General features: G+C 49.7%; 2 protein-coding genes and 1 non-coding gene across 6 annotated transcripts in view; 2 read left to right on the plus strand and 1 right to left on the minus strand.

The window, feature by feature from the left end:
• The window catches only part of LRSAM1 (leucine rich repeat and sterile alpha motif containing 1), a 36,617-nt gene extending 27,760 nt beyond the window's left edge, over positions 1–8,857 (minus strand). For 2 of the 4 annotated variants that reach the window (XM_019728619.3, XM_019728617.3), the window contains exons 1-9: positions 8,717–8,857; positions 8,179–8,333; positions 6,481–6,584; positions 6,031–6,087; positions 5,431–5,475; positions 4,309–4,386; positions 3,075–3,143; positions 1,277–1,361; positions 191–312 (exon numbers count right to left, since the gene is read on the minus strand). In XM_019728619.3, coding sequence (XP_019584178.2) covers positions 191–312; positions 1,277–1,361; positions 3,075–3,143; positions 4,309–4,386; positions 5,431–5,475; positions 6,031–6,087; positions 6,481–6,552 — 528 coding nt within the window. In that variant the 5' untranslated portion in view covers positions 6,553–6,584; positions 8,179–8,333; positions 8,717–8,857. Of the gene's footprint in view, positions 1–190; positions 313–1,276; positions 1,362–3,074; positions 3,144–4,308; positions 4,387–5,430; positions 5,476–6,030; positions 6,088–6,480; positions 6,585–8,178; positions 8,334–8,716 lie in introns of those variants that run through there. The other 2 variants (XM_019728618.3, XM_074331036.2) reach the window with 2 other exon arrangements.
• RPL12 (ribosomal protein L12) lies at positions 8,835–12,791 on the plus strand. Its single transcript, XM_019728627.3, has 7 exons — positions 8,835–8,993; positions 9,546–9,619; positions 10,798–10,896; positions 11,258–11,339; positions 11,889–11,975; positions 12,447–12,559; positions 12,736–12,791. Exons 1-7 carry the CDS (start codon positions 8,957–8,959, stop codon positions 12,739–12,741), a joined length of 498 nt encoding a protein of 165 aa, XP_019584186.1. The 5' UTR covers positions 8,835–8,956; the 3' UTR covers positions 12,742–12,791.
• On the plus strand, positions 11,680–11,807 carry LOC141571418 (small nucleolar RNA SNORA65). The gene has a single exon (XR_012496161.1). It is a non-coding gene; the product is annotated as a small nucleolar RNA SNORA65 (small nucleolar RNA).
• Positions 12,792–13,152: the final 361 nt, after the last annotated feature.

A 13,152-nucleotide genomic window follows, 5' to 3' on the forward strand; every position in this document is an offset into this window, starting at 1 on the left:
TTCTGCCACCATTATGACAGCAAAAGCCAAATAATTACAACTGTTCACATATCAGTCACTTCGCAAGCTCCTAAGGACTGTGTGTTGAGATCTCTGTGACCCCAGCACCCTGTGACCAGGATAGGCATTCAGCAACGTGGGAGTGGGGAGGTGGTCAAGCCAGAGAGGACCCCGGGCAAGAATGACTTACCTCTAGTGTTCGAAGATGCGCCAGCATCTGGGGCAATCTCTGAATCTCATTTTCACTGATGTCGAGAGTACGTAAGCTTCGAAGTTCCCCCAAGGTGCCTGGAAGCTCCTTCAGCTTGTTGTCTGGAGAGATCCCAATGGCACAGCTCAACACCCCAAAGCCCCTTCACCAGCTTCCTGCCTCATACCCACCAGGACTCGGGGGGAGGTGAGAGCCTCTCTGACCCTGACTGCGACGCTGTGAGGAAGAACACGACGGTGGAGTTTCAGTGACCGGGGCTCAAGTTCCCATTCCACCACTCACCAGCGGACTGACTTTGGAAAACTGACTTGACCTCCCTGGGGCATAGATTTCTCATCTGTAAAACGCGATAATACCATTTGGCCTCATAGGGATATTCAGGGACTCAGGGATATTATGCACATGGAGTCCTCAGCACAGAGCCTGTCACATAAGTGATCAGTAAATGGGGCAGCATTATTTTTATCATTATTCATGTCACATTTAGGTAGACTGAGGCATTCTGTGCAGAAAATACTTAAAACAGCCAGGAGAAATGAAAGGGTTGGGGGTACAGTGAGGCAGGCTCTATCAATGCGTTAGAATCCTGGTTCTGTCACTGTCACACAGGGTGGTCTTGAGCGAGTCACTGCTCTCTGAGCCTCATTTTCTTCACCTGGGACTTGGGGCTAACACCTCTTCCCTCTCCCTACCTCAGGCCTAGTCACAAGGCTCGCTGCAAGCTGTTCACTGGGTGTGAAGTGCTACTCAGAACTGTCCCGATGGCTCCTGGTTCACTCTCACCCTGTCAGTCCAATGCTCTTATCACCATATTCATTGTTATCACACGAGTGACAGAGTCTTAGAGGCCTAGCTGTCAATGCCATTTGTCCTCCTCCCCACAGGGCCCCTCCTCGCCCCCCCATGGTTACCATGGAGACAGATCAACCTAACAGGAGGTCAGTCCAGTGTATAGAGACACCTCGGGACTGGCTGCCCTCATGCTCAATGGCTTCTGGGAAGATACCAGCTTGGACAGCCCAGAGCTGACCAAGGGTCATGTGGATAGGGCTTCCTTGCCCCTACCTTTCACATTGAGGGTCTGGAGCTGGGTCAGGTTCCCAATGGAATGTGGGAGGTATGTCAGTTGATTCCTTTCCACATTCAATACCTAAGAAAGGAGAAAAAATGATGAGACCCTCCTACATAGACAATTGTGATATCCTTGCTTTGGGACAGGCTTCACCCGGGTACCACATACAAACTTTTCCCTCTTCCTGACAGCTCTGTGAGGAAGGTGTAAGTTGTTAGGATCCCATCTGAGAGATGAGAAAACTGAGGCTCATGCCAGTGAAATCATGTGCCCAAGAGAGCAAAGCCAGACTTTGAACCTGGTTCTGGCTGAGGTTCCATCATTTACACAGACCACAAAATGCCCAATGATGGTCCCATAATCAGGAAGGCAGGGAGAAGGGGACGAACAGATTCAGGGATCCTGGTGAGACAGCACGTGATAAAGCTCTAGTCGTCCCAGTGTTAGGAGAAGGAAACTGAGCCACCTGAAGGCAGTGGGAGAGCCCGAGCTCTCAGGGCCGGCAGCTGGAAGCCGGCTTTGTTGGATTCTGAAGGTCATGCTCCCTCCAGGATGATGTGCTGTGAGGTGAGCAACGCCAACAGGATGACACATTGAACAGTCGTGAAACACAGATACAATGGAAAGCTAAGCGGCCATTAAAAATAATGTGGCAGATGAATAGTTGATGAACCAAAGGATGGTTATGAGTTACAGTCAGATATTCAAGTTACAAAACAACAAATGAAGCAATTCTATAAAAATATACACATAAAAAATGTCTCAAAAGCTCCAACACCAAGGTATTCACGATGGCTCTAAGTGGTGGCAATGACTACTGTTCTGTGGCATGTTTCTGTGTGACCTCAGGCAAGTCTATCATCCCCCTGGACCTGGGTTTTCTCTTCTATAAAAGGCGGTAACCTCCCCGACATGGTAGGGTTGTTCATTCATTTCTCAGTCTCCTCCACGTACAAGGCAGTGTGCGAGGTAAGGACGCTGCCTGCAGAATGCCCTTTCAGCAGGGGAGCCAGTCACCGGTAATTATACTGCAGTTAGTGTGCTCGGGGGGAGAAGCCCGGGTTGAGACCGAGGGGAATAGGTAGAGCTTCTTAGGGAGGTCGCGGAAGATCCTCAGGGACATTTGGGCTGACAGATGATGAGTCTCTCAGGCAGAAGGAAGAGGCTTGTGGACAGGCCCAGCCCGGGGTGGGCACAGAAGGCCAGAAGAGTGTTAGGAGCTGGCTGCAGGCAGCGAAGGGGAGAAGAGGGTAGGAGAGGAGGCTGGAAAGACACGGGGGCCCATCGTACAGGGTCTGATTGGACTCAGTGAAGAGAAAGGATTTTAATCTACGTGTGAAGGAAGGTCGCTTCTTTCTCTGTAAACTGGGGACAATCAACACCGGCCTCATTGGGAGGCTGTGAGGAATCAATAGATAACGCAAAGGAAATGCTTAGCTCTGTGCTGCCACAGACAAGTGGAGGGGCTGCTACGAACCAGGATTAAAAGGGAGAGGTGAGTCAGAGTGCCCAATCCAGCATTTTTAAAGGTGCGGCGTGTTCTTTTCCTGTAAAGTTGCGGAAACGCGTGATGAAATCCCGAAAAGGACAAGCCAAAAATACGGCAGAGAGACGCCCACGGCCCAGACCACAATGGCCAGGGTGTCATTGGGTGTCTTAACAGCAAAGGGCCAGAGGCCCTGGCGCCAAGTGTCGCCCTGGCCAGAGCACACGCAGCACATTCCAGGCCTGTGGAGGTGCAATTTGTCACTTAGGGATCAGAGGGGGGTTTTCTGTTGCCTGTAGCCATACCTGGAGGGCCGTCAGCTGTCCTATATCCTCAGGAAGGGCCGTCAGCTGATTATCATGAAGATCCAGAACCTGCGGAAGGAAACCTGTCAGTCACCGAGATAGCCCCTCTGACTTCTGGCTCCCGAGAAGCAGGCACATGTCAGGGGGTGCCTCAGACTTCTGGTGTTGGAATGGAGAACACCCAACCATTCCTCTCCAACAAAACGGTCATTCCGGCTCATTTCCTTTTTAAAAATATTATACCATTTCATCCTTTTATTTATCAAATATGTATTTTTACTGTTCAGTGAAAAAAGTATGCATTCATATGTTAAAAAGAAAAAAAATCTTCATAGTATAAATAGATATTTGCATAGAAAAAGACTACTAAATATACAATAAAATACTGAGAGTGGTTCTCTTGAGTGTGAAATCATGTTTTTCCTCGTTTTCTGCTTAATTGTACTTGGTCATTTTTTAACAATGAAAATGAGCAAAAAAGGCATCGAATATATATATATATATATATATATATATATATATATATATATACACATATACATATATATATATATATGCCTACATATATATACTATATATATATATGAAATATATAAAACATAAATATAAACAATTTTTAATGTTTTTTTCCGACTACAAAAATAACGCATGTTGGACAATACAGAGAAGTAAAAACTACCCCATCCATACAAATCCGAGTTAACCATAAGAAACACTTTGATGCCCATGTTGCTAGTCTTTTCTCTTCGTGTGTGTACCCACTGTCACAGCCCATGGTCACATGGAACAATCCTGGGGTCATGCCTCCCATACTGTGTGACTCCATCCCAGTCTCTATTCTGGAGGAGCTGACTGACAGGAGGGAGTCGCCCCAGGTCACCAGGCTTTCACACACCAACTACGTGGCACCTGGCGTCGTCCTGTTCCTCCCTGTCTGGGACCATCAGTCTCTCTGCCCTCTGCTAGTTCACTTGCTATGAGTCTATGGTTTGCCTTTCCACCTCGCTGGCAAGTTCCCTGAGGGCAGGGCCTGTGGCTGGTTCTCTTTGTAACCCCACCCCACACACAGCACGTAGAAGGTGCCAAGAAACCATGCTGATCAAACCCCAGACTGACTCTGTTAGGCCTGTCTGGCATAAACTTGAACAGAGGAGACACGAAGGGAGTAGGACGCTTGGCTGCCACCTGGAAAACCATGCAGAGTCCCCCATGCCTGGGAGAAGTGCCCCAGTACCTTGATGGTTATGAGACTCAGGAGGCTGCAGGACTTAGGAAGCAGGGAGGTGAGGTGATTCGTGTGGACAATGAACACCTGTGTGGGAAAGATCAGCTGCATGTTAGGGGGAAGATGAGCCCCTGGGGGATGGCTGAGGGCCGCAGTCAGCTCAGTCAGCTCAGGGGAGCTGGACGCACAGCCTAACGCAGGCCTGCCCTGCCGTGCCCTGCCTCCTCTGCTCTCCCAGACACCACAGCGGGCGATGGGATCTCCAAAGTGGAATCAGATGCCCTTCAGACCTGGAATTTCATGGTGAAAGGGACTTTGGAGGCCTAATTCTACTTCCCATTCTGAGAAGAGATCCCCGTGCAGTTGCCCTGATCTTAACCTTCCCCAGCGTCAGTGTCTTCACATGGAAAACAGAGGATAATAAAGTCCCTGCCTCCGAGGGCTGCCATGATGGTTAACAAGCTAATAGACCAAAAGCACTTGGCCTGAGCTGGCACGTGGCCCCAGTGCTCAATCCGTGTGATCTGTTGCCATTTTTGTTAGGCTCTGACCCTGCATGGGTGCTTCCGTTGTCAAGAAGCTCACTGCTCTGTTGGTCTGGAGCACCTCTCACCGCCCTTCAGCTAGGTAATCCATTTAGAATATTCTTACCTAGCTGCATTCAAGGCCACACAGACTTTCTGAACAACTATTCATCCCACTCTTCATCTCCCGGGGGTGACCAGAATGAAGTGAGTGCAGTTTTTATTATTAATAACAATTAGTATTTACTCTGTGGCAGGCATTATACTCTGTGCATTTATATCTCTATGTCCATCTACCTCTGTCACTCGTCGAGTCTCACTGTATCTCTGTGAGAGTAAAGCTATGAATACCTCACTTCATAGATGAAGAAACTGAAATGTAAGAGTTTAAGGAAGTTGCCCAAGTCATGAGGAGCAGAGCCAGGATGCGACCCAGGGCCACTCAATGCCAAGGGCGGCGCTCCTAACTGTGAAAAGACCTGCTGCAGGCAGAGAGGGTGAGAATCAGAGAGCAGGGAGGTGCCAGGAGAGCTCCTGAAAGGCCCACCTCTTAGCAAACGAACAAACATGCAATAAACAAGTCTCTGAAAACAAAGACTCGTCTCACCTTTTTCTGTAGAACTTTGCATGTTGCAAAAGCCCCAAATGGAATCTAAGATAAGATAAAGAAGAGTCAGTGCCTCCTTGCCAGTTTTAAACTTGTTTTCTGACTGGCACACGTGTGAGGGAGAGATGGGGCAGAAGGCGAACAATGCCAAATGCTGATGTGGAGAACAGCACTAAGCCCAGGAAAGGCTGGTGAGGAATGTGGCTCGGGGTGTGGTCAGCCCTCCCTTCCAATCAGCTGGCAGGAGATTGTCCTGCCAGGCGCTAGTCCGCCCACCTCATCCCCATCCCCGTCATCATTTCCATCAGGGGCTAAAGAAAGGTCTCTGGTGCTTTGCAGCGGCTAGGGAAACCCAGACGCCCCCAGGACCCTAGGTATCTGTGGGTACATTTTCCAAGTAGACTCCTTGACTCATTGGAGACTACGTTGAGGCCTAAGATCATCTCGATTCTTTTGGACAAGAACAAAATCTAAGGAAACACCTCCATTAGTGCGTCTGGACCTTTTAAAGCCCCAGTCCACATCTGTCTGTCCCAGGAACACATGATTCAAGAAGAAAGGACAGATCAAATTCGCAGTCAGAACACCACCCCAATTTACCTCTGAGAGCTCACATTTAGAGATGTCAAGAATGTCATCTGCCCCAGCTTCTTTTGCCTAAGGATAAAATAAGTTATTTTAAAAAAGTGTTCAAATCATCCTTGCAGAGTGGACACATCAGGCAAAGAAACAGGATTACAACTCCACAGAGGACCACAGACAGCATTTGGATCAATGCGTCCATTTTGTAGGCTTTAAAGGGGCTTGAGGGCCAGCAGGGAAGAGCAAATGAACAAGGGATGACAGATGTCAGTCTATGGTGGGAAGTACAGAGCACTCCCGTATTTGACAGGTAGCCTCCTCAGTCTGCTCTGAGTCAGACATTTCCTCTGGGGGTGGGGAAGGCTGATGGGAGGGAGCAAGGCTTGTTTGGGGAGCAGTGCAGAGCCCTGTTTTATAGGGCAGAGGCGGAGATGGGGATGGACTCCGAAGAAAGCCGTTTTCCCTCACCAGACACATCTGGTACTCCAGGCGTTTCCGGGCCTCCTCGCTAGGTTTCCTCTTCCTGAAAAAGAGCGGCATCCTTCCTTTTTCCTGGAGCAATCTTCACAACACTAGGGCATAGGAGAAAAGTTGGGGCCTGGGGAATTTTTCACAACCCCCCGGCACCCAGGACAGGTAGCACGGTAACACAGAGCATGGAGCGGGTCTGCTGGACTGTATATCCCTTAAGGGCAGGGGCTGTGTCCATCTTGACCATCACTCTGTGCCCTGAGCCAGGCAGAGCAGGTACTCAATACCTTTTGTTCTGTGTTGACTAAACAATAAGCACCACATAATGGTGGAAGGAGCACAGTGGCAAGCCAGGTGACCTGGGTTCCAGCCCACATTTGCCATCAGCCACTATGAGGCCCTGGCATGCCTTTGCTCTGTTCTGGGCCCCCATCTCTTCTCCACGTTAAACAAGGGGGTTGACCTAGAGAGGTTTCCTCAGGTCCTGTCCAAAGATGCTCTTTAAGGAGTCTAACAGGCTGGCCTGATGAATCGCATCTAGCCTCTGAAACATTGTCAGGGTGGTATCAACCAGCCATGACCTTGGGGAGCTCAACTACATCATAACCAAAGAGATTTTTTATCAGAAAAATTCAAAAGCAATTCTCAGGCACCTTACCACTCTCACATCTGATTACATCACATCTGATTCTCTTATTACATCTGATTCTCATCACACCTCTGTTTATAGTGATGAAACTGACAATCATCGAGTTCAGTGAGCTGGTTATACAGCCCGGATGTAGCAAAACCAGTCTGGAATTCTGCTCTTTTGCGTTCTGATCCTGTGGATTTGCCCAACTCTTTGGCGCTCAAATAACTTAGCACATACTAAGTGCACTGTCCCAAACTCGGAAGCCAGGGGCTCACTGCCTGCCCATTATCTGCACACATCAGCGCTTGATAACGCATATAGATGGGCCAGGAAGCAACCATCCATGGAAGTTTATGGTGAACAGCACAGGCTTGGGGGTGAAATACAACTGTGATTGAATCCGAGATCTGCCACCTGCCAACCATGTCACCTTGGTTCACCTCTCTGAGCCTCCGTTTTCTCATTGGTAAAATAATGTTACCAGCACCTGATTCTATGAAGATCCAGTGATGTCGTGTATGTAAAGCCTGTATAGCTCAGTACTTGGAACATAATGAGTGCTCAATAAATGTGAGCCACACGTCTAACAAACAGTTACTCAGGGCCCACTACAGTTAAGGACTAGGGAGCAGAGGGCTAGGAAGGCGATACAGTTGAAGAAGACACACGCACAGTCCTCAGGGGGCGGGGTAGAGATCACAGGTCTCCGCCCACAGGGGCATGAGCTGTCTGGGGAGCTGCCAAGACTGCGGAGCTGGCACTTGTCACCCCACCAGCCTGCAAGGATGGGGAGTAGTCTAAAAGCAGCCGTCCCCATCCTACCCCATCACCAGCTCTTCATCTTCTGCTCCCCAAGGACTAACCCTCCCTCCCCCCCTCCCCGAAGTCCAGCTCCTTCCATCTCCTCCCCAGCGATCATACCTCCCTCAAGTCTCCCGGATCAGCTCTTCCCAACCTGGTCCCATGTCCATCCCTCATTCACCCCATCCCCCAACATCCAGCAGAGATGGGGAGAACCACACCCTTCTTCCTCTGGCTGGAGCGGGGAGGGCCAGCCTGACCTGGCTTTGTGTCTGGACAGTCCCTGACGATCGTTCCCTCTGGTGACCCTGAAGGCAGGCCGATCACTCGTAGGGCTTGGTCGTGGACGCCAGTCGCAGACCACCTGGCGCGAGCTCCCTTGGATCCAGAGACTGGTGTCCTCCAAACGCAGGAGCTGGGGACCGAAACTCAGAATCACAGAAAGTCATGCAGACCAGGATGACGAAGTCTGAGACTCTGAGAACCGCAGAATCTTAGAATTCAGAGTTAGAACGGATTTGGACCGGAACAAATAGTTTTGATGACTAAAAGGCACACATCACGAGGGAGTTAAAAGGGATAAGGGTCGCTGTGGCTCTGGGGTCTCGGAATGAGGGTGCGGTCCTCTCAGGGGAGGGGCGGGGCTCTGGGATTAGGTGACAGGGACCATGGGTGACCCTCACGATAAGGGAGAATGGGGAACAGCGAGGCCCGGGATCTTGGGAGCAGCCCTCTCTTGTCTGCCTCCCCTGGGCAAACAGCCCTGAACTCCCTTCCTCGCCCCTAGCCCCAGCTCACCGCGGTGCCAGGTTCTCCACCGGTCAGCCTCTGGCGCCTGCCCACAAGCAACATGGCGACAAAGGCGTCGCTGGGAGGCTGGGCGGAGCCGGTGGTTCTCGCGACAGCCGCGCTTTCCAGCCTATATCCGGCGTAGTCGAGGGTCTTCCGGTCTTTCGGCTTTCGGCGTGGAGGAGGCAGCGGTGCAACTTTCTTCGGTCGTCCCGAATCCGGGTTCATCCGACACCAGTCGCCTCCATCATGCCGCCTAAGTTCGACCCCAACGAGGTCAAAGTCGGTGCGTGTATTAGATGTGGCCGGGGCTGCGGGATGGAGCGTCCCTTCTTTCTCTCCGCCGCCCCTCGGGCCTGCGGCCCCTCCGCAGTTGCCTTTCCCACGTCTGCCTTGAAAGCGGCAGAGGCCTTTCGGGTGCTGGCGTCAGGGCGCTGTGAAGTCCTGACCGAGTCTCACTCCTGGGACTCAGCTTCCCCACGTGCTAAAGGGGAGGGAGGACCGGACGCCCGCACGCCTTAGGGTAAGGCTTGTCTCCGGGCGCTTCCCCCGCTAGGCTGGGTTGGCTGGCGGTTTGGATGCATCCGCGCCGGCCGGTGTGGGCCTCGGCAGCCTTGGCTGAACCGAAGGCCTCTACCGCGTGGCGTTTGGAGCTGTCCACGCCTAAGCAGGAGGTGGCTGCGGGAAGGGGGTGGCCTGCCTCGCTCCGCGCTGAGGCTCGAGGTGCCGTTTTGAGAAGCGTCAAAACAGGTGGTGTGGCCAGCCCCGAAAAGATGCGGAGAGAGGGCTGTGCTTCGGCGGCTCCTTCTACAGAGGCATTGCTCTTTTTTTCTCCCAGTATACCTGAGGTGCACCGGTGGGGAAGTGGGTGCCACATCTGCCCTGGCCCCCAAGATCGGCCCCCTGGGTCTGGTAAGTCATTCTCGTAGAGGACTTTTCTTGTATGAGAAGAGTTCTGTGGTGGCTTGTGCAAACACGGGCTATCTGTCCCCGATTAGACCTGAGGCACTGAATTGGCACTGGGGGCGGCAGAAAGGTTATATACGAAAATCAAACCCGGTTCCGGGAAGCAGTAACTTACTTTCCAATGTCTCGACCATTGCTGTTAGTGTACCGGTGAGATGGGCTGGGAGAGGTCAAGTGTGAGGGACTTGAAGTCGATGGGCTTAGTGACATCCTGTTTCCTCCCGTGTTGCCCCAAAAATAAGACCTAGCCGGACAATCAGCTCTAATGCGTCTTTTGGAGCGAAAATTAATGTAAGCCCTGTCTTATTTTTCTATAGTATAAGACTGGGTCTTCTATAATATAATTAATATAATACTGGGTCTTATATAATACCAGGTTTTATATTAATTTTTGCTCCAAAAGACACATTAGAGCTGATTGTCTGGCTAGGTCTTATTTTCGGGGAAATAGGGTCAGGGATTGGGCGTATCGCTGTTGGAAGATTTTTTTCTCTACAATAAACCTACTGGTTAATATGACTAGCTTTACCTATGACCAGCTTCATTTACCTGCTTCTCCGTTTTACTGAATTTGCAGTTCCCTAAATATCATTAGGCCTTTATTCCTGCATAGTGGTGCAAGTGCTCTGAAACTTGGTTTTGTTTAAGCAGTCTTAGTATTCTTCCTTGGCCCTTAGCTCAGTTGGCATTCACTGGTGACACTTGTTTAGGCTAGTGGTCACTAGGAAATTCTGAAGGAGCATGTGCCCAGGTCACATCCCAGTAGCTAGTCTGGCACCGGACACTGATACCTTTAAAGCTTCCCAGGTGATGGAAGTGTAACCCGAGTTGAAAGTTCCTACATTACCACATGGGTCCTTATGAGAGGGTAGGTAGGAAATGGACTTGGTCCCATTATGGCCCTAGGTCTGCATCTTACAGCTCTGAACAAACTTCACCTCTAGCCTCATTTTCCCAATTTATATATACTGGAGTGATAGTCTTGATTGGGTAGGTACAGTTGTGTGCTTCAGACAGTTTCCTGTGTGCTTGATAAGGAGGATTTGTCAAGTAAGGAAGACCGGCAGGTTTTCAGACTGCTTAAACTTTGGGCACAATATGATGACGTACTTTTATTTCTACAGTCTCCAAAAAAGGTTGGTGATGACATCGCTAAAGCAACCGGTGATTGGAAGGGTCTGAGGATCACAGTGAAACTGACCATTCAGAACAGACAGGCCCAGGTGCTTGGTTTGAGGGAGGGCAGAGGTAGTAGCAACCCCTGGGATTCCTGGGTGGAAGGTTTTTGCTGACATGGCTACCTGCCACCAGTGGTTGAGAGCAGTTTCTCTGTGGGGAAGGCTTTTTCAAGAGCATGGACCACGGTTAAAGACATGGGCTCAAATATTAACTCTTGTCACTCGTGTGACATTGGGCATGTCACTTAATGTCTCCTAGGCTAGGACATGTTTCAGATGATGAAAATTATTTGAGAATGAGCATCAAATCCAGTGTGGTCCATGGTCTCTAAGAACCAAGTTGCGTGGCATATTGTTTTCATTGGAGAGAGGGGCAGGGTTTATTCACATTGAGAATCTCTTGCAGATTGAGGTGGTACCTTCTGCCTCTGCCCTGATCATCAAAGCCCTCAAAGAACCACCAAGAGACAGAAAGAAGCAAAAAAACAGTGAGTGGCTTTTTCCCTGATACAGGGTTTGTGAGTGGTGGTGTCTACATAGTGCTTAATACATAGCTGCATGTTTTCTTTTTAATGAAACCTTGGGATAGCATGGGGATTTGATGTTAGACTGTTATAGCCAGGCTCTACCAAGAAGTGCCGTGCAGGAGGGACATGGGCAGGGTGAAGCCACTGAGAATGATGACCACTAATTAGGAGAGAGCACTTCTGAGCTGGATGTCACACTAAACAGCTTAACCAGCCCCAATAACTCAAGTTTGTCTTCTCATCTCTAAAGTCTCTTCCACATAGGATTAGCAAAGACTTGCTTTTGCCCTGAGCCCAGCCACCCGCCACTGCACCCGACCAGTTCTGTTGGCTGGTGCATTCCAGTGGTGAGCTGATAGTAAACCCCAGCTTAGGAAACAGGGTTGTTCTTCATGTGGATGACTCTGTGCCGAAAGCGTGGGAACAGCCTGGAAATGGCTGAGGGAGGACGTGTGGTCTGCTCTGGCCTTGGGTTGTGACATAGTCTTTGCTGTTTTTTCTTCTCTGCAGTTAAGCACAGTGGGAATATCACTTTTGACGAGATCGTCAACATTGCCCGGCAGATGCGGCACCGATCTTTAGCTAGAGAACTCTCTGGTAAGAGAAGGACAGTGTGGAACCACCTTCATCGTGATGGCGGTATATTCACTGAGTGGTAGCATTTTCCCACTTAAAGTGGGTTTTATTCTGTAAGACCCTAAATTTGGGGTGCAGTGTCCCCTGGGTTTGAAAGAATGGCTTAATCATGTTGAAGATTTTGGGCTGGGTGTGTTTAATCTGGGTATCAAGGGTCCCATGGAAACACTGCATTCAGGGCTTATGTAATTAGGCTGGTGCGAAAGTAATTGTGATTTTTGCAATTATTTTTAATCTTTTAGACTGCAGTTACTTTTGTACCAACCTAATAAATGGAACTCCGAATTTGGGGTTAGAGGAGCAGGGAGATTCCTGGTATTTTATAAAATAGTTCCTCCTCTCTGCTGTGAAACTCAAAGTATTTCCCCAGTGGTATCTGAGGATTGTGAGGGGCCGACAGCCCCCTCTGATGCCACCTTTTCTGAATTACAGGAACCATTAAAGAGATCTTGGGGACGGCCCAGTCTGTGGGCTGCAATGTCGATGGTCGTCACCCTCATGACATCATAGATGACATCAACAGTGGTGCCGTGGAATGCCCCACCGTGAGTGACTTGCATTAGTTTCATTTGCTTAAAATCGGGGTGAAAGCTGGAGAGGAGCTAATGTAGTCATGGAGATAAACTGGAAAGTTCTAGAAATGGTCAGTAGTGGGGTTGAGAGATAAGATTTTTTTTTTGCTGTCCTATCACTGATAGGATTTCTTTTTTCTTTCCCACAGAGTTAAGAACTACAAAGGAAAATATTTCAATTAAAGATCATTTGGCAACCAGTGGACTTTTTGTTGTAGTGTCCTCCCTGGGGCACCTAGCTCCCTTGTGGTCGGATGATTGGGGCCAAGGTGGCAGAACCTGTGAAGTAGCCATCTGGGCAATAAGCTCCTGTGGGTGACAGACTTCTGCCCTGTATGGGACTAGCGTGGGAAAGACACCTAGAAAGGAGGTCTCAGTGCTTTTTGTAGACATTCGTGGAGCTTTTCATAAGAAATAATTCTTGGCCAGAAGGAAAACGTGTAGGTCAGCATAAACTCACCTCAGACTAATTTAATCATTAGTGGGTGGCCCCAGGGCCTGTAATTCAAGGCTTTGATACTCATTACAGTGCACAGCTGAGGTTCATGTGAAAGTGAGGGTGACGT

This window comes from Rhinolophus sinicus, chromosome 16 (genome assembly GCF_057876585.1).
Source record: "Rhinolophus sinicus isolate RSI-liver-muscle chromosome 16, RSI-T2T, whole genome shotgun sequence".
Classification (NCBI taxonomy): Eukaryota; Metazoa; Chordata; class Mammalia; order Chiroptera; family Rhinolophidae; genus Rhinolophus; species Rhinolophus sinicus.